General features: G+C 40.8%; 2 protein-coding genes across 4 annotated transcripts in view; one reads left to right on the top strand and one right to left on the bottom strand.

The window, feature by feature from the left end:
* Positions 1-2,201: 2,201 nt before the first annotated feature.
* On the top strand, positions 2,202-8,459 carry nkx1.2lb (NK1 transcription factor related 2-like,b). Its single transcript, XM_034598805.1, has 3 exons — positions 2,202-2,983; positions 4,761-4,977; positions 7,213-8,459. The coding sequence occupies exons 1-3, from the start codon at positions 2,678-2,680 to the stop codon at positions 7,938-7,940; spliced, it is 1,251 nt and encodes a 416-aa protein (XP_034454696.1). The 5' UTR covers positions 2,202-2,677; the 3' UTR covers positions 7,941-8,459.
* Positions 8,460-12,191: 3,732 nt separating this feature from the next.
* uvssa (UV-stimulated scaffold protein A) overlaps positions 12,192-20,224 on the bottom strand; it is a 41,468-nt gene continuing 33,435 nt past the window's right edge. For 2 of the 3 annotated variants that reach the window (XM_034598750.1, XM_034598751.1), the window contains exons 11-15: positions 18,961-19,098; positions 18,317-18,500; positions 18,118-18,229; positions 12,892-13,072; positions 12,192-12,470 (exon numbers count right to left, since the gene is read on the bottom strand). In XM_034598750.1, coding sequence (XP_034454641.1) covers positions 12,377-12,470; positions 12,892-13,072; positions 18,118-18,229; positions 18,317-18,500; positions 18,961-19,098 — 709 coding nt within the window. In that variant the 3' untranslated portion in view covers positions 12,192-12,376. The remainder of the gene's footprint in view (positions 12,471-12,891; positions 13,073-18,117; positions 18,230-18,316; positions 18,501-18,960; positions 19,099-20,224) is intronic. The other variant, XM_034598752.1, reaches the window with a different exon arrangement.

The following is a 20,224-nucleotide window of genomic DNA, read 5'->3' as shown; positions in this document are numbered from 1 at the left end:
TGGATTTTCAGGTTTTCTAATAGTAACAGGGGGAGGTATAGTCGTGCGAACCTGTGTGGAGCACATACATGTAACTGAGCAGAGACAGTATCAGCAGAGGGACGAGGAAATGGAAGCCTCTGTATCATCACCTCACTCTGACCAGCCACCACTGTGAGATCAAGCAGCTCAAGCTGCTAATTATAGTAATTATGATTCATTACTGGCTGAGATTAATTTAATAAAGAGGAGGTTGAGCAGAGCTCGTTAACCTTCATTAGAATAATTATAGACACAAGACACACACACGCATTCTCTCTCACACATTCACACACATGCACACACACGTACACTTGTGACTAGAGAGAGGGAGTCTGTTGGCACACACTGTGGGAACAAGGACACACGCACACACTCACACACACACACACACACACACACACACACACACACACACACACACACACACACACACACACACATACATACGCCTAATTAAATTATGAAATTTAGACAATACTATATTATAACAATATTAAATTGTTCTGACAATGTTCTCTTTTTGTTGACTGCTCTTTTTAATATATTTACTATTTATATCATTACATAATTTTATACTGTTCATATGTAATTATTATCATTAAACCCACTTATAATTAGTATTATTATTGTTTTTGTTGTTGTTGCTATTATTATCTAAACAATCTGGAGGGGAAAAAAAGATAAGTCCATTTTTCTGTAAGTATCTGGATTGTAGGGTCTACTTGGCTCTAACCACACTTGTCAGAGTCATGGAGTCAGACTGATATTTAAACTGCATCATGTTTTAACCAAGAGTAAAGTTGTCATGTGTCTTTTATTTGACAGGCCCTGGATTTATTCACCCCTGCATCTCACATGCAGATAAAACAAAAAGAATAAGAGCCTTCCATACTCCTCTGTTCACTCTTCCTGTTGCAGTGTGTGGTAGTGCTTTTCCTCCACTTCTTAAAATGCTAATATTTCCCAAGGTGAATAAGCTGCTGTGATATAAAGTTAACACATTGACTGTTTAAAATAAAGTCATAAAGCCTCCGGGCGGAAGCAGGAAGTAGATCAAAAGGCTCGTAATGGGTTCAGCTCTCTGATTGGCTAATCATGTCTCATTATTTCAGTCATTATTTTGCCCAACTTTTAATTTCGTCCCCTTAAGGATCATTGAGCAAGGCAATTACATGGAGCTGACCTTGCGTATTAGGACCCGGGAGGAGGACAGGAAAGATGTCCCGTCGCCTCTCTTTCTTTTTGTAATATCTTCCACAACAATATAAAAAGTGTTGCGTCAGAGCCTCATCACTGCTCTCTACCCTCTGCGGTTCAAAATGACAGTCAACGGAATATTAAGTCCCCAGCATTAGAATAAACACGTCGTGTGTTAAATCAAAATCCAATTCTGTGGTCTATTATTTTCTGGCATAGTAATGACTGCCAAGGATTAGGAATCAATATTTCACTGCAGCGGGGACATTACCGGCTTTATTCAGGCCGTAATTGAGTTTTGAGGAGAGGCCCTGCCCTGGAATCTGCATCCGAGATAAGAGCTGCATTCATGTGGATGCACTGGTCGAGTTTTACGCATCAGCTATAGTGTACACTCAGTTCCACACTAACCGCGTGTGTCCCCGCAGCTGCCCGCCTCCCTGCAGGCCACACACCTCTCACCTGCTCAGGCACGCGCACAAACAAACTCACATCCTGAGAGGTGCGAGCGCGCGCTTCCTTTGCTCCGTCTGGTCGTCCTCGTGCTCGTGATGGACTGGTCTGCACCTCGGCGTTATGTGCGCGCAGCCCCGAGATAATGGACTATTAGTGGAAACTGGATTAATTTGTAGCCAATTACAACCCGCAGAGTTGAATAGGAATGCAGAAACAAGGAGGAACGCACGCGCACACACACACACACACGGTTATACGTGAATGTAGGATAGAGAATAGAGGGGCCGGCTAAAAACCTAAAAAGGAGTTGCGAATTGGAGGAGCTAAAAGAGAGAGGGGTGGGGGTCTTCACTTAACTAATAGAGGGAGGGTGGGAGAGAGAGAGAGAGAGAGAGAGAGAGAGAGAGAGAGAGAGATAGAGAGAGAGAGAGAGAGTAGGTGTGTGTGTGTGTGTGTGTGTGTGTGTGTGTGTGTGTGCGTTTTAACCATTAGAGATAGATCAGCGTCCGTTCCGCCCTCAACTCCCGTTAGGCTTCCAGAGCGCGCACCCTCCGGTGAGCAGATTAAGCGCGCGGTGCTGGAGGTCGGGACGCTGCGCTGTTTTATGTGTGTGTGTGTGTGTGTGAGTGTGTGTGTTGGTGCCAGCGCGGGACACCGGAGCCGAACGACACTCACAGACTCAGTGTCAGCGCAGACGCTGTGTTGTAGCGGGGGACGCGGAGGATGAAGGGACAGAGCCGGAGAGAAGAAGTTCAAAGTTTGACGGGACCACGTCCGGCAGCCTGACCCACGCACTCCCGCACCCGTCCACTCTCACCGATGGGAAACTTTACCGGGCTGAAAACATCCCCCCCACTGGATGTTGACCGCTGCGTGGTGTGAACTTAATCTTTTTGAAATATGCAGTCCCTGTAAAACGGTTTAATCGGAATCTTTTTGCATTCAACACCGCACCTGTAATTTAATCCGGATTTTCGATCTATGGGAAAAGGCGAGTAAAGTGATGAACCGGGACAGAGCGGTACCGGGGCCCGGAGGCGAAGGGGTCCAGGCCGTGATAAGCCGGGAAAGAGCCGTAGCAGGGCCCGTGGCGGACGCGGTCCAGTCCGCGATGAGCCGGGACAGAGCGCCAGACGGGGACGGGATTCAGACAGTGGTGGGCCCGGACAGCGGAGACGTGCTGGACGGAGTGGCCGCCGGGGACAAGCGGCTCTTCTCTAACGCGGTAGCCGGAGGCAGAGATGTTCAGGCCGGGGAGAACCACTCGGAGCCCGCGCCGACCAACCCGGTGTTAGTCCCGCCACCGCAGGTAGATGCATGGATCAATGTTGGGGGGGGGTCGCTTCAGACAAACACACACTGACAGCAGAGATTCAACATGTCAAAAGTTACACGTGATTAAAAGTAGAAGAAAACTAATGATTGTTGAATGAGGTTTAGAGTGTAAGTGGCGAACTGTTTGGGGTTAAGATGATGATGATGATGATGATGATGATGATGATGATGATGATGATGATGATGATGATAGAATTGATCATGTAAAACGTCCTGCGGCCCTGTGGTGACATGTTGTCCTCCGGTGAGGCCTCAACTCAGACATGTAATCAAAACGAGGAGCCAGTTCTGAAAGTGGTTTTAAAACAGTAAAAAACGATAAAAAATCACACACATTTCCACGTGTGAAACACGCTCACTTCTTATTCTTACGCTATTTTATTGATAAAGAGGCGAATGAAATCCCCAGTTTCAGAATTGTGAAGTGCAGCATGTAAATGATACAATATTTCCCTTCCCTTTAATTAGAAAAATTATCAGCTAAACGAAAAATTAAGTATTATCGTTTAAAAATAGGCTACAATTAAAGAAGTAGACTTAAATTGTCGGGAGACCCTCGTGTCAATTTATCGGAGACAGATTAAATGTCTCTGGTGTAGATTACAACCCAGTTTTGTTATGATGTCCTGATAAGGATATATATAAATGTATATTTATATACACAAGATTGTGTGTCTTTTTGTTGTTGGCTGTTGTGAAATGATTCTTATCACCAGGTCCTATGGTCCAACCCTCACACTCCCTCGGATTATTAAAAGAGAGAATAATAATATTATTAATGTGAGATTATTCATGTAGACCTGCACTAGACTGACTTCGTTAGTGAGTGAATTGTCCTAAACCCCACTGAACTATATACACCTTTTTGGTTTGGCATAAATCTTCAGGAAATAAATTCAATGCGCATATCAGCATCCTGTGGGGTCAAACTGATGTAACTTTTATGAGTGTTGGTGATTTTAAGGAAATAATAAATCAATGCTTAAAAATAAATGCAAACGATCTTTTGAAAATCACATGTTGGTTTCGCTCATCAAACATCATAAGGGCTTTTCATCCTTTATTCTGCACTCTGCTTTTCCTTCAACAGCAGACGTGTAAAAGTACAAGTGGGCTTGATTCGTTTGCCTGCTGATAGCCTACTGACCGCTACATATTGGATACAGGAAATCTCGTTGATTTATGTCGCTGCTGTGTCTGTTTGCTTTATGAATACACTTTACACTCCGTTTTATTGGCTGTGATGTGCGCAGTTCACACTGCTGTTTGTCTGCCTCCAGGTCCCAGCGTGTTTCTATAGCCAACTTTAACACTAGGTACAGCTGTGGACGATACATGTCCCTACTCTGGCTCACCGATCGTAAACTTAGATTATTATTATTATTATTATTATTATTATTATTATTATTATTATTATTATTATTATTGTATTCATCATGTTACATGTAGCCTGTATATTACAATAATTATAATTATTACATTGTAATGTAAAAAATTGAGGCACATATTCAAAATGAATAATCATAATGTGACTAAAATAATGATAAAAATAATAATGATAATAATAATAATAATAATAATAATAATAATAGTGGTAGTTGTGGTAGAAGTTATTAGTAATTGTAAGTCGGTGGGACATGATGAGACGCGGTGAGCTCCACAGGTTTGTGCCGTGTGAACAGCTGCACTTCAGGGCAGCTTGTAACGAAATGTATTGAATTGTGAATGAATTGTGGTGTGTTGTTTGTCAGGGCCCCACCGGGCACCGGACCACCTCTTTCTCCGTGCTGGACATCCTGGACCCAAACAAGTTCACGAGCAGCAGGCGACAGCAGCAACACGCGAGCCACCGGGGAGAGCGCGAGCTGAGCGCGTACGGAGCGGAGAACCGGAGAGGAGGAGCGGTGGAGCGCGAGCCCGGCCTGGAGCCCAGCAAAGGCTGCTACGGTGCCGAGGAGTACCCGAGCAGTAAGTGGGACTTTACACGGAATGAACCTTTAAACACGGGCTCTGGCCTCTTTTCACTCCGCTATGTTTCCCCGCCTCTCCCCCCTGTCCAGAGGTGTAGAGCGGACACGTGCACACTCCATTAGAAATAATAATAATAATAATAATAATAATAATAATAATAATAATAATAATAATAAGCCTTATATATTATGGATACATTATTATCATTATTATTAATAATGCGTAATAATAATACAAAATACCGCTATTATTATTATATTAATAAATAATATTATAATTATAAAAAGAAAAGCTCAATTCAAGAAGAAAAAAGGCCCGAGGTGGGCTAATTGGAAATGTGTGCGTGTGCATGTGTGTGTGTGACATCGGTATTATTGGTTGGTGAATATTGGTTTCAAACAGCAGCCTGTACTGTGTGTGTGTTTCCTGTCTGTTATTTCAACCTTTCATTTCTTGTGTTAATTTCGTAACATTTAGATCAAAGGATGAATTAATTAATTATTAAGATAAATGTACCAATGCTTCAATCTGCTCCGATATTTTAAAGAATAAAACACAAATAAAAAATTAACAGAGAGAAAATTGATTCACAGAAAGTAAAACCAAACATGTATTTTAATCTAATGAAACTAGTTTCCATTGAAACCACTGGACCGTGGAGAAGGTGAATGTCATATATAAGTTGGATATGCTTATAAAATGAAATTATATTTGCTGTAGGGTTTATTCAAATAACAGTTAAGTGCTAATTAAAATGTCATCAACAGTATGTTGAAAAAGGATTGCCATCTATTGTTCTACAGAGGAAAGTTTTCCTGTTATATATATTGAAGTAGAACGTATAGTGATTCGGTGTTAGACGTGTGAGTTAATCAGAGGTTGTGGTTCAAACAATAAGTAAAAACAAATGTCAGCCTCTATAATCACTGAACTATTTCTAGAATTTATAATGATACAAGCTTTTACTTTACTAAGTCACTAGTTCAAATATTTGAACATTTATCTTTAACTTTTAAATCAATGTTGTTTGTTTTTTAATTATCAGTGGATGACGGTGTGTTTTTTTAAATATTTTTTTTCCATATCTTCCTGTTAAACCTGTTGTTCAAAGAAAACACTAAAAGTGTTTTCTTTGAATTCTTTATTCCAGACACATGTGAACATGAGTTGGAAAGATTTTGACCTGAATTGTTGCTTCACTGTGGTCACATTTCTTTCATGATTTCAGGGCAGAGTAGTTTTTTTTTTTTTTTTTCATGAAAGTAGCTTATTCAAATTATAGTAAAGTAAGGACTGATTTTAATTACACTTAGACAAAATGTTCACATTTTCACATAGAACTCAACATTTTTGACATTTGAACAACAGGTAAGGCTCCAGTTGTTTGTATAATTGCAAATTTAAATACTTTGTTTTATTAAATCCTAACCACAGTATTCACTGAAATTATTTTTTTAGTTCGCATTATTATTTTTTAATAACAGAAACTAATTGACAGACAGCCAAGCAGGAGTAGGAAGAACTCCAGCTGTCCTCAGTGAGGGCCCACAGCTCATTTTGGCCTCTTCAGATGACTCTGACCCTTTATGGAGACTGATCTGGCTGAATTGGACAATCTCCAAACGTTGGACTATAACAGCTCAAAGAGAATTTTAATATGTGTGGTAATTCGTCATTTGATGAATTAGAAAAAAGTGTTTGGTAATACAAACTACTTTATCATAGTATAAAGTAAATAATACAATGTATTAGGCAACATAATAAATTATAGATAATAAGAAATAATACAACTAAAAAACGTTTTTTTGCTTTCATGGTGATTATCTATGAATATTTACAAATTCACTGACACACCACAAACAGAACAGGATTCTGGAATCTAGGGTACAAGGAAAAACTGTTTTGTTTGCTAAAATCCACATGAAGAGAGACTGGGAGAAAGAGGAGGTGGAAATGGGCCCTCAGGCCAAATCCTGAGGCTCCACAGCAGATCAGTCCACTCCTGGACAGAATATTTCCTTCACAAAGATTGACTCATTCATGTCACTTCCAATTGTTTTTTCAGTACTTTACTTTGTTGAGCCTGAAATGTAGCAGTGAGAATGGTCATCAGAGGAAGTGTAGCTCAACCCTCTGGTTACTGAGGGGTATTAACATCAACAGTTCCTTAGCTGAGTTGTGATTATGACAATAGTTGTAATCTGACATTGCTTTTGCTGTGTGTATTTTCAGAGGAAGGCTTTGCATACAGAAGCCCAGATGAAGATGACTACCACAGATCCGGGACGCCAGACTCAGAGGCTCCAGATGGCCCCTACAGCAGTGAAGAGAGCAGCTCAGCCTTGCCCAGTAGTGGAGAGAGAGAACAGGGCCAGCACAGCCACCAAGACCCCTCCAGAGACACCAAGAGCCCAGGAGGAGGGTCTGCAGGCCAGATCAGCAATGGCCAGACCAATGGGGGCCAGGGGGTCAAGCCCAAGAGGAAGCGCTCAGGCTCAGACTCCAAGTCAGGGAAGCCTCGTAGAGCCCGGACTGCCTTCACGTACGAGCAGCTGGTGGCGCTGGAGAACAAGTTCAAGTCCACCCGCTACCTGTCAGTGTGTGAGCGGCTTAACCTGGCCCTGTCGCTCTCCCTCACTGAGACCCAGGTCAAGATCTGGTTCCAGAACCGCCGGACCAAGTGGAAGAAACAAAACCCTGGTGCCGACACGTCCGCTCCCACCGGCGCAGGAGGACCAGGAGGGGCTGGGGGAGGAGGCATGGGGGGTCTCAGTCCTCTCAGCCCATCCCCCCCACTCAGTGGGCACCTGGCCATGCATGCTGGCTATGCCAGCCACCATCACCCTCCCACCGGCAGCCTGGTTCAGCTCCCTTTCCTCACAGCCAGCCACGTCCTGTCCCCCTTCATGTTGGGGACGCAGAGCTATGCTGCCCCCGCTTTCTACAGCACACATCTGTAGACACACGCCACAGAGAGGTTGGAAGCTACACACACAAACAAACCTGACAGATCCCCCCTCAGAAACACTCTGAGCCAGAGAGACTGAAATGTTTCAGTGGTATGAGTGAACTGCAGCAGCACAACAGGCAGACTGTTCATGTTCAGCTCTGCTCCTGTTTTTACTACCAACGTTTGAAGGCTTTAATTTCAATGGATTATTTTGATAGAATGTGAATCTCTACCAGAAACTGTACATAAACCTATGTTCTAGCTCCCTATTCTGAATGCTGTTTTAAAATATGTAATAGACAAATAGCTGAGTTCTTTGTTTGGAAAAAAATAAAAATCTGTATGAATATTGAATGTTTATTTATGACTTAAGGAATGGCTTGATCTATTGTCAGTACCGTGTAACTCCAGCTGTGATTGTTTTCATTTGGACTGTTTCTGTTGAATTTGTTTCCAGAAAATCCTTGGATGTATTAAATCCTCAGCTCAACATGATATTGTCTTTGATATTAAAATAATGACAATTAAACACTGAAACCTGTCCAGTGACCTTTTAATTATGAAGTGAAGGATGGCGCAGTGGAGCAGTGGAGCAGTGGTTCAGCTAGTAGCCTCAAAGCACCAAGGTTTTGTGTTGGAAACTGGTGGTTGCCTGCTGTGGGTACCTGCAGTTGGTTTGCAGTTGGCCGATGGTACGATGTGATGGACTTCACAGTTGAACTCAGCATGAAATCTTTATAAGTGAATTCACAAATTGCAGTGACTTCTTGAAAATGATTAAACCATGGTCCAAGCAGGCACTTCATGTCCTGGACCATGTGACCCTCAACATAATGACACTACTGATAGTGAAATTGAATTGACATTACAGAGCAGAGACTAGAGTTCTGCTGGATTTGATTCAGCTCAGTTTGTTTCAGATTCAATTCAACTAATCCTACTACTACCACTCACAGCTAGCAGCAGCTGATGCTCATACAGTCTGCACAAAGTAACATTTCAGAGGCTCCAAACACCAACAAAATGTCAGAAATTAGCCATATGCCAGATGTCACGTGCAACATCTCATATCATCAGATTGATTTGTTCATTTACAATTATAGCCAGTCATTTACAGGCACGTCTTTCTGTGCAGTAACACAGGGACAATTCGAAGTGCTTCACATAAGTTCAATACATGCACTATTTTCAACTGAACTTCCAGGGAGAAATAAGAGAGTGCAGCAGTCATGTCAACACAGAACTTAAGATAGCTTTACCATTAACTAGAGCTCATGAAGTCCCTAAGGGACATATACTGAACATCTGGATGAGGTCATGTGACTTTGTTTTCATGACAACAACAACATTTCCAAAATGGCAGCCTGCATAGTTGGCACGTGTGACAGAACCAGGAAAATTCTGAAAGGTTTGTTTTTTGTCACTAAAGGTATAAGTCTCAACCCATTCAACAATTTAAATGCTTTAATACTATGTCCGATATCACATTTCAAAACTGACCACATCTCTTGAAAAAATTGATACAAACCAAGTTATTAAAATATCATCTTCACATCTGACTTTTTAAAATAGTCATGAAGAAAACAATAATAAAAAATATGGCAATGAGCAGCTTAATTATTCAGCTGTTTCAATTGTTTAGATTTTTTTTTTGTTCAATTCAAAGCAATGGATGCAAACAGAAAACTTGTGAAATGATAATAACATTTGTTATGAAACTGCATTGCATATTAGTAAATAAAACAAACAAACAAATAAGTCATATTTTGCTATCCAATGTTGGTCCTATGTCACACATAGCGAAGGAGTACAACAAGTAGATTTCCTTGATGAATGTTTTGCAAGGTACAAGTACCACATGAGGTGGTGCCACTAGCTGTTAATGCATGGTGGATCTGCCAGTGTTACTGTACCGGTTGGAGTCCAAAAGGCCACTGAAACAAAGGAGCTTCCAGGCAGAGGTTGCCACTAGCCATATTCTTTTGCGTTCTTCTAGGTCGTCCAACACTTAACACCACATCTCCACCAGCAGAGTTCCTGTTGGTGTTCCAGATGATGTTTGCACTGATCAGGTCGGACACTGGCCTGTGAAATGTGTCAAGTGTGGTCGTGGCAATTTCTGCAATCAATCCAACCTCTAACCTCTGTGAAATTCAATGTTCGTCTTTGCTTCACTAGGGAAAGAAATAGTTTCAAACATTTATCATTTGGCCGAGGCTAAACTGACAAAACAAGTGTAACAGATGGAAGAACTGAAAACAATGGCTCAAACTTGCTGCTGATAATAGGTTTTTTTTTTCTTCCTTCAGTGTTTGTTCTTCTGTACTTGTTTCTCAAGTTTACTACATAAGCCACTTTTCTACACAATGTTTTCTACAGCTACAGTAGCTTATTCGGTTAGCATATTTTGTGTTCTATAACAATTGCAGAGTTATTGTGATACATATTGGTCTGTATTTATACAGTGCTTTTCTAGTCTTGATGACGACTCAAAGCGCTTGTCAGTACAATTTTCTTTTACCATTCACCCATTCACACGCACACTCATACAGTGCATGGGCAGCACTTTCTTTCTCATCCACAGCCGCCCAAAATATATATAACAGACCTGTAATTATATATAAAGGCAAATCTCTGTTATTAAGTATAAAACTGTCAAGCTGATGTATTTTCACATTATATAATAGATAAAATATGTAACTAGGAAATTGCATACCTCCACCAAGGCAAACTTCTCATCTCACCATGTTTGTAGTTTTTACATAATCCTGCAAACAAAATATTAATAGTTACTATAAATGCCCAATGTAACATATTTTAACAATTGATGACACTAGAGGTTGTATTAAAAAAAAAAAAGTTATGTGTTACATGACCAATTGGTCAGTTTAACGGCCCTAAATGTTTCCTTTGTGGAGAAATGGTTCTGTGTTTTTGTTTACACATCAAAGCACTGATCGCATAACATTGGACAAAATGTAACTCACATGAGAGCTGTGATTAGTATTGATATGTAAACTGTCTGTTTGGGTTTAGACGGTTTCCACAGTTTATAACAATGTATTACATAGGCAACAGGCAATTACAAACTGAATTAGTTTGTCAAATTAAAAACTAGTTGAGTTTCACCCTTCAGGGAGGAAGGTAGGCAGGTGGGTGGTCAGTGAGAAATCTGAGGATCCTCCCATTCTGTGAGAAGTTGCAGGTTTATGGTCACAGCTCAGTTTATTTCCCTCTGGAGACTGAACATGTTTTCACCCATAACTTCAGTAACCTGAAAGTTTACCACACTACTTCTACGACTCAACTCTTGACTCCTAATAGTTTTAGTACCCGGTTTCGCCTCTCCTGATAAAGTGGTTGGAAAACACTTGCCCCTGCAGCAGCCTGTACAGTTTGATTATGTAGAGAGGTTTGTTCCATCCTCATTCTGTCATAAAAGGATTTCACTGGATTTCTGTCCAGTGACGAACAGAGCTGACGTTTCACTCAAACACCTTTAATATGAACTCAAGATGTGCCCTGCATGGTTGTTTACTTTACCCACACAGATGAGTATGTATGTATGTAACCCATGTTTGGACTACAGACTGATTAGCCAAGGGGGGTGCATCCCACATGTGCTTCGTAGACACAACCTAAATAGAGTGATACATCCTTTTGGTGTGTTCATTAAACTTTGCTCAAAAAGCAACAATCATACTAAGTATGTAAGACCTCAATGTAAGCCTATTAAAGAGATCCACTTTATGGAAATGCTGAGGGATATTTCACGCAATGCCATTTACCCCGGAAACTCCTAAAGCGTTTTGTGAACTCAAACAGACTGAATTTATTTATAAATAATCACATTCATTCTCAGTTATGTAGCTGTATATCCATTTTTTTATTCATGTGTTGAACTAACCTTGAAATAACCTCTTCAAAGTGGAGGACAATACAAGGACACAAACACATAAAGCTGAGGGAAGGAGGTGTATTTCATGGCTTATTCCCCCAAAACACAAATCAAATGTAAAATCAACCATAAATTTAACGAGTAAAAACAGCAGACACAAAGTGTGGAAATTTCAGTTGTACAAAATGAAAATTGGATTTGGCAGATACAAAGGCAATATTAAAACTATTAAACTATTAAAAGAAATGTACGTTTTATTTTGTTGCAGTTATTCATCATCAAAATGCAACAATACATTTGATTAATGATCACATTATTTTTCCTTAAAAAGTTGAGACAAGTCAAATCATTCCAACTGCACTGTTGTGTTCAAATAGTGTTTAAAATATGAAACACTATTTAAATTATTTATCTGGTAACCAGATTCATATACAGTTTTTTCACATCAACAATTAAGATCTTCCTTCGGATCAGTACAAGCAGAATCAATGAGAAGCACTCCTCAGTCCGTGTCATCTTAGTCAGAGGCATCAGAAACTGGCTGGAGGTCAGTTGAAAGCATAGTTGAACTGGTTGGAGAACTTGTCATGTTTTTTTCCGTCAGCTTTACTCATCACCTGAGCCACTCTGCGCATGCTGCTCCTGGAGGGACGGACAGAACCGAGGGCAGGAGAGGAAGATGGGAGGTGAAAAAGAAAAAAAAATATTAAGTAGATACGTCTTACCACAGCAGGACAAATGTGCTGCAGAGACATGGCTGTGCACTGTGAGCGAACATAAAGTTACACACCATAACACTACAATACAAAACAACAAACACGACTCAGTTCAACCATCACTCCGTTTACACCTGGTTTGAACATGTGATCTGAACCATAATCATTTATAATATAAAGACACTTGATCACTGGATCCTTGCATTTATGACTTGTAAATGTTAAACAGGTTTCTTGCCTCTACCCACAATGTGATCAGCGATAGACTCGTCAACAACATGATGGCAAACTAACCTAATAGTGGGAGCTGTTATAGCACTGCTATAACAGGGGGTTTCAGTACATACTTGTTGAAGACTCTTTTCTCCAGTCTGGAGCGGGACGTGTTGGCGCTCTGCTTCAGATCACTGAGGTTGGGAAACTTCTTCTTCTTCCCCTTCCCTTTCCCTTTTTTACCCACTCTGTTCGAACCCAGGTCTTCTCCTGTTGCTGCCTCAATGTCTCGCATCAGCTCTGCATCACGCCAGTCTACAGCAGATAAAGAAACATTATTCCGGTTCTTAAACACTGGAATTTTCCGTGATAAAAAGTTGCCATTGAAAATAGAACATTCAACAAAATGTTTTACAATTTTCATAAAACAAAAGAAACAAATGAAAGATAACAGTAAAGATGGGCATGTAGTTGTGATGGTTAAGGTAAGGGTAACAAAACATCCTTTGCTCAGACTGCTTTTTCTTTGGAAGGAGAGAAAAACTTAAAGACTTCGGAGAAAACCACTATGCAAAACCACATCCTGCTTTGCTTGTATTAACGGGCAGCTCTTTCAACAACAATCTGTTTCTTCCAGTAATGTTTGCTAACGTCACCTGTTGTAGCTCAGGATGTCGAGCGGGTCGTCAACTAATTGGAAGGTCAGATACAATCCCTAGCTATATATAGAAGCACTGTATGAATGGATGGATGTGACACAGTCAACATCTCCTTTGGAGAAAAAAATGGACAATGAGCAGTGACAACAGAGCTGGGACAAACCACAAATATTCTGCCATTTTTAAAAAGGTAAGCTAATGAAACATTATCATGTTAATGGTTACATTTCTTTACGTGACATCAGTCAGAATAAACACAGGATAATTCTAAATTAGTGACAAAATGACACTTGAGACTGAGGCACACAATAAAAAAAACTTAACAGCAGTGATGGAACTAAGTCTTTGTGTAGGTTCACATCATCTGCGCGTAGTTAAATCCTTCATTAAACAACTACTCTCTATCTGCTGCAATTACAGACTCCAACGTTCACAAAAAGTCATTTGACAGAAAGGTGTAATGAAGTAATTGCAGCTGATAACGTAAATGAGCTCATACTGCCCAGTTTTGCAAACCATAGGTAGTAAACAGTGTGTTGTACAGAGCCATTTGGATCCAATTCTGGTGTTAATGAAAAGTGTAATGTCATAATTCTGGGTGATAAAGTAAAAGGGGCTGTAATGCAGAGTAATGATGTTCTAAACGAAGAGACACTTCTACTTAATGACGTCCTGCGCTGGAATTAGAGATAAACCTGCAGTAATGCAAAGTAATTACACTGTGATTGTGATGGGATTAAAGCTGGGCTCTCTGCTCTGTCAAAACACTGACCCCAGATCAGTGTGGGTGTGGGGTTATTAATCAGCCCGTATGACCCTGGGTCTGACTGGACCTTCAAATATCCCTCATTACATGACACACACACACACACACACACACACACACACACACACACACACACACACACACACACACACACACACACACACACACACACACACACACACACACACACACACACACACACACACACACACACACACACACGAGCCAGAGCAGTAATTGAAAAGCAGCTGGTGTATTTAAGAGAATCATTACTGCTAAAAGGAGAGCAGCTGCATTTACATAGTGTGTGTGTCAGAGAGAGAGAGAGAGAGAGAGAGAGAGAGAGAGAGAGAGAGAGAGAGAGAGAGAGAGAGAGAGAGAGAGAAAGAAAGAAAGAAAGAAAGAAGAGATGCCCATGAGAGAAAGACAGTCTTTTGAATTTAATCCATGTTACAGCAGGGCTCTTCACTCTGTCAACACCTCTTAGCCTTTACAGCTGGGGTCTGTGTGTGTGAGTGTGTGTGTTTGTGTATGGCCTGGCTACTTCCTGGATAAACACACACATGCATGCACACACACAAGGACATACACACATTTGGGGTCTTTGGTTTGGGGTCTTTGGTTTGTTCAGTCGTTCAGCTACGCACCACTAAGCACAGCGACAGTGTATGTGTGTGTGTGTGTGTGTGTGTGTGTGTGTGTGTGTGTGTGTGTGTGTGTGTGTGTGTGTGTGTGTGTGTGTGTGTGTGTGTGTGTGTGTGTGAGAGGGAGAGAGAATGAATCCAGAGAAGCACAGCGTAGCGGAACATCAATTCCCTGCATCTGTCTGTCACCTGCATGAACTCTGATGCAAACCTTCACAAGCAGACAATAAAGACACAACATCAGACTCTCTCTCTCTCACACACACTGACACACACACGCACACACCTACCTTAGTGAGGACACTCATTGACAAAATGCATTCCATAGCCCCTTACCCTAACCTCTACCATAACGCCTAACCCTAGCCTAAATCTAATTCTGACCCTTACCCTAAAACAAAGTCTTAACCCTCAAACAGCTCTTTAAAAGGTGATGAAAGGCCATAATGTCCTTACTCTGTATGGTCTTTGCCTTAAATGGTCCTCACAAAGGTATAAGTACAGGAACACACACACTTTCATACTATTGTATTAAGACATGCTATCCTCTGCTAAGAGGTCAGTGTACGACATGTGTAGTGATGGAGCAGCACGTCATCCTGTGTTGACTTGTGTCTTGTAGCTGGTATAAATAACAGTACAGGCTGTGAACGTGTGTTTCAGACTCACATGTGTAGGAGGAAGAACAGAGTGAATTTAAACAATGAGAAAAGATTGAATGGGGTCAAAGGTCATCAACCAGGGACAGCTGGAGAGAGACCAATGAGAACAGACACATTTAACACCAGAGAGCATCTTTGAACAGAGACAGAGGCTACACCTGTTACTTTGACACTCCAGGGTAAGGATATTTTCTGGTACTACTTAAATAACAAGTAGGTGATATTTTCCATCCTTTAAAAAATGTGTTCATGAAAGTCTTGTATTGTACTAGCTCACTTTTAGTCATGTTGTGTTCAGCTGACTTTGCATATTCTTCTTCTGTGCACTAGTTGGTTTGCAGATTGTCAAACAAGTTGTTGAGCTTTCTTTCAAGAGCAAGTGAGGGAGAATGATCCACATCTAGCAAGTAAATCTAATGATATACAACACGAGGCTGCAGGTGGACTTTTCCTCTGTCGCTGTTTTTAACTTCAATAATGCACTTTTAGGCAGCTACACAATATTAACTTGTGATGTGGTGACCATGTGCAATGATCTACTAAGTAGTAATCAACTAAGCTACATGACAGTGAGTGTGGGTTCTCAAGGTTTGTTTTTGATTATTTTTTTTTAAGTGACTGACATATTTGATAATGTCACATTATATGTTGAGACATTTGGGAAATAAGTAACCCATAAATCAGGCTCTGCAGTATACCCTCTATTCACACCACACTAATTCAGCTCCATGAGAAGTGCATTTCTTTTGTTTTTTTTCCCACCAAAGCACCTCTGTACTTTCAGCTCTCTGTCTTGTCGTGGAGAGACAGCAGGCAGCAACGAGCTTCCTTGGTTGGATGTCACCAACTCTTTGTCAGTGAGGAGCATCATGACACCCATCACTGCAATAGTGACTCCAGTAGAAGTAAGATGACCGACCAGCAAGAGGCATTAGTACAGATGTAGAACAGGTAGGTGGACTTTTGGAGTGCACTGTGAGTAACAAGCTCATGATTCCTCACCAGCTTCCCACCTGCTCCACAGGAATCATTTCCTGAGTGCTATAGCTGAAGACTCCCAAGAAGGCTCAGAAGAGATTTTAAGTTGGCCTCAAATTTCAATACAATAAAGCCAGACACAGTGTTAACTATGACAAAGGTTTTAAGTATCGCCAAGTTCCTTTGAATTTGGTTTATTGACAACATTTAAATATATTTACAAAATATATTTTATACATATGTATATAAATTACAAATGTTGTCTCCTAATCTGTTACGATGGTAACTGGTGTCAGCTGACCTGCACAATGTCCTGTCATTGACTGGTTAACCTCACTGTATACAGTATTTATACAATGTGTGAATGTGAGACCGAATAGGTAGAGGGCGCTGAGGCCAAACATCCATCAACTCACTCAGGCCACTGTCCCCCTTCCTGCCAGATTGATTTGTGTATATGTGTGTGTGTGTGTGCGTGCGTGGAAGTGAGAGAGAGAGAGAGAGAGAGAGAGAGAGAGAGAGAGAGAGAGAGAGAGAGAGAGAGAGAGAGAGAGAGAGAGAGAGAGAGCGAGAGAGAGCGAGAGAGAGAGCGAGAGAGAGACTAGATGTGAGATTGACTCATGGATCAATAGTGTTGTTTGTAACAAAAGATGCTATTTCACAACTCACTGGACTCAGCTACCCCCCCACTCCACACAAACACACTGTCAGTTAACGAGACACTGCAGGCAGCTAGTGGACATCTTGCAGACTAGAGACTCTTACTTTAACGCACGCACGCACACGCGCAAACACACACACACGGATGACTTCATCTGTTATTTTCCTTTACAAACTCTTATTGTTTGTTGTGTCATTTCAGACTGGACACACACTAAGCTGTGATAGACAATATCACTAGAGCACAAAAAGAAAAATATATCATCAAACTAGCCACTTACTCACAAACTGATCTGAGCATTTAGACCAGCAGCAAAACAGCCAATGCCACGAAACCAATGACACTACCAGACCCAATTATCCGCTCATGACAGATTTGGTTTCTTAGGTTTGTGACATCACTAACCCTGGCTGTCTGAATATGTTTTTTCAGACTGACATTTGTTTATTACCATGTTAAGGTGGAAATAAAGTTAATGTTTCACTCAGTTTGCCCACTGCTTCACCCACACTGACTGCAAGGCACTGCTATCATTCCAATCTTATTGATATTGAATGTATCACAAGTCCACAAATTCAACACTGCACCTCTATGGGCCCTTAACTATACACATGCCAAGAGTGAAGCTGATAAGATGAAAGGTTTCCGAGTTATGCGTTCCACAGACAGACAGAGATTTCTGGAATTAGTAGATAGATGATAATCGTACACAAAGATGTAAGCTCTGGAAAAAGCTAGTTATTGGACCTTGAGTAATACAAAATACTGATGTATATGAGTAAGTAAGTATGAAAATAAATGTTTGACCTTGAAATCAGTAGTTTATTCACAAGTTTATTCACAACTGAAATCCAGAATAAAGGCCTTACAGGCATATTTTTAAATGAGCGTGTGTGGAGGCAGTTTACTTATATTTCAGTGTTTTACATTTTTCAGAGCTCAGTAGTGGTTACTGTATGTGTGAGTGTGTATGTGTGTGTCACTCCTCACCAGGCTGCTCTGTCCTCTTCCTCCTCTCCTCCTGCTCCTCCCTCACTTGGTCCTCTCGGCTACAGGGTCGACCCTCCGGGTCTCGAGGAATGATCCGGCCATGGAAAGGACACTAGAAGAAACACAGTCCTAGCTCAAACATATACTGTTGCCATTAGAGGAAACAGAAACAGATGTAAATGTGTGTTTGTCCTGATACCTTGAGCCGGTCCTGCCTCTGACACAGCTTTCCATTACCCAGTGGAGCTCTACAGTAATGGCTGACAGGAGTGAAGCTTCCAGGGAAGGAGATGTATCTGCTCTTGCTCTCTGCCAGCAGCTGCTCATTCTCCACCTCTTCCTCCACCTCAATGGGCACCCAGAACTGATGCTGAGAAGCCGCTCTGCACAGAGAAAAAACATAGGATCCCAAATAACACATAGCTGCCAGTAATCTGCAATAAAATGTAAAAATTATGAAACTAACTGTTACAGTATAAAAAGAGAATATTTTGTATTCAACATCCACTGGATACCACACTGTTTAAAACTGGCTGACAAGCTGACAGTATATGAAGAAGGAGAGCGTGAAATGTAGTTTCCAGATGCTGGGTTTATTATCATATTCTATGAATTTCATCGCAGACATAAAATTTCTTCTGTTTTAACATTAACTAACATTCATTCACATGTTCTAATAAAGCTTTTACAAAAAAACTCAGGAATAAAATTACAGAGAATAGTTCAACATTCCTACTAATTTATGTCTTTAGATACAAATTAAACAGGTCAATGATATGCAGAGTCATGTAGGGCAACCTTAGTATCTATCAGTGATATGTTCCATGTGTGTTTTATCATTACTTGATGATCTTGCCAGCATTGGGCTGCTCCTGTCCCCAGTAGTACAGGTCCAAACCAAATGGAACCACAGGAGCATCCACAGCCTTCTGGTCTGAACTGGACTGAGATGAACTGGGACCTGATGATGAGCTGCTGCTGCTTTGGGAAGGCGAGTGGAGGGAGAGTTAAACTAGCTTCATCCAGAAACTTCAAAATAGTGTGAGTGCAGCTGAAGGTAACCAGAACATTTCACATAATGGCTTGAAAAAGGACCGGAAGAGTGTTTGTAATCAAATGGAGCTTGTGTATGTGTTTAATGCAAAAGAGTAACAGTATAACAGAGCAGCCATTAAATACAGACTTCACTGCTTGAACTACAAACTGATGTTATCCTTGGTAATTATTTATTTGAGGTTTTAATCAGATAACAGCATTGCTCTGTGCAGACACACATCTCTACCACTAGTTTTCTAATTGACTTACGAAAATACGTGATTAAACAGACTGTTGCCCTGCTGGAACATGATTAGGTTCCAGGGTGCTCAGCTTGACCTAATTAGCCTGGTCATTAGATGGTGGAGCCTTGGGACCCAAGATAATGTCTGCTGACAGAGGCCAGTGTAGTTTGGGCAGCATCATTTGGGAAACAGGTTAATCTCTATCCATGTCTTAGATGTCAGGGCTAGGATCAGGTTTAGGATTAGCCATTAATAATTTACAACATAACATAGCCATTTTAGGTTAGTGCTTGTGTTGTCATATCAATGTTTATAATGAAATTTACTTTTACAAATTTCAAATCATTAGCAACCTAAAATTACACATAACCATGCCTGCTTTCAATTATCCATTACTACTATCAATTACATGTTTAACTCACTGGGGCCCAAAACTGCATGGTTATCAAAAAATTTTTTGTTTTAGCTGGGCCTAAACTGGATATACATTTATCAAAGAATTGTCATAAACTCTAATCTTGCTACACATGAAACAATGAACATAAACATCAGCCGCTGAGGTGTCCCCTTAAAATACTAGGAGAGGATATCGTGCTTCACAGTACTTGCATTTCCTCTCTTCCTTGTTGAAGTAATGAAGTAAAAGAAAAATGTTTATTTAAATGCACTTTATATGACAATGTAAATCACATTTTAAATGTGCACCAAATTGCAATGTGCAAATATGCATTTTCCATATTTCTGCCCAGTCTGCTTATTTCAGTGACACATTACTCAAAGTTGAGCTCATTGTGTATTATAAGTGTACTTGCACAAAGCAAGTATAA

This window comes from Hippoglossus hippoglossus, chromosome 10, assembly GCF_009819705.1.
Source record: "Hippoglossus hippoglossus isolate fHipHip1 chromosome 10, fHipHip1.pri, whole genome shotgun sequence".
In the NCBI taxonomy this organism is placed as follows: Eukaryota; Metazoa; Chordata; class Actinopteri; order Pleuronectiformes; family Pleuronectidae; genus Hippoglossus; species Hippoglossus hippoglossus.
The sequence above is the reverse complement of the archived record's forward strand: the minus strand, read 5'-3'. Positions and strand labels throughout refer to the sequence as shown.

What these genes read in the sequence shown, in the direction of transcription:
- nkx1.2lb (XM_034598805.1), top strand. Translation starts at nt 2,678, where the DNA reads ATGAACCGGGACAGAGCGGTACCGGGGCCCGGAGGCGAAGGGGTCCAG. An exon ending in TGTTAGTCCCGCCACCGCAG is followed by an intron (nt 2,984 to 4,760) that starts GTAGATGCATGG and finishes GTTGTTTGTCAG; the next exon opens with GGCCCCACCGGGCACCGGAC. An exon ending in TGCCGAGGAGTACCCGAGCA is followed by an intron (nt 4,978 to 7,212) that starts GTAAGTGGGACT and finishes GTGTATTTTCAG; the next exon opens with AGGAAGGCTTTGCATACAGA.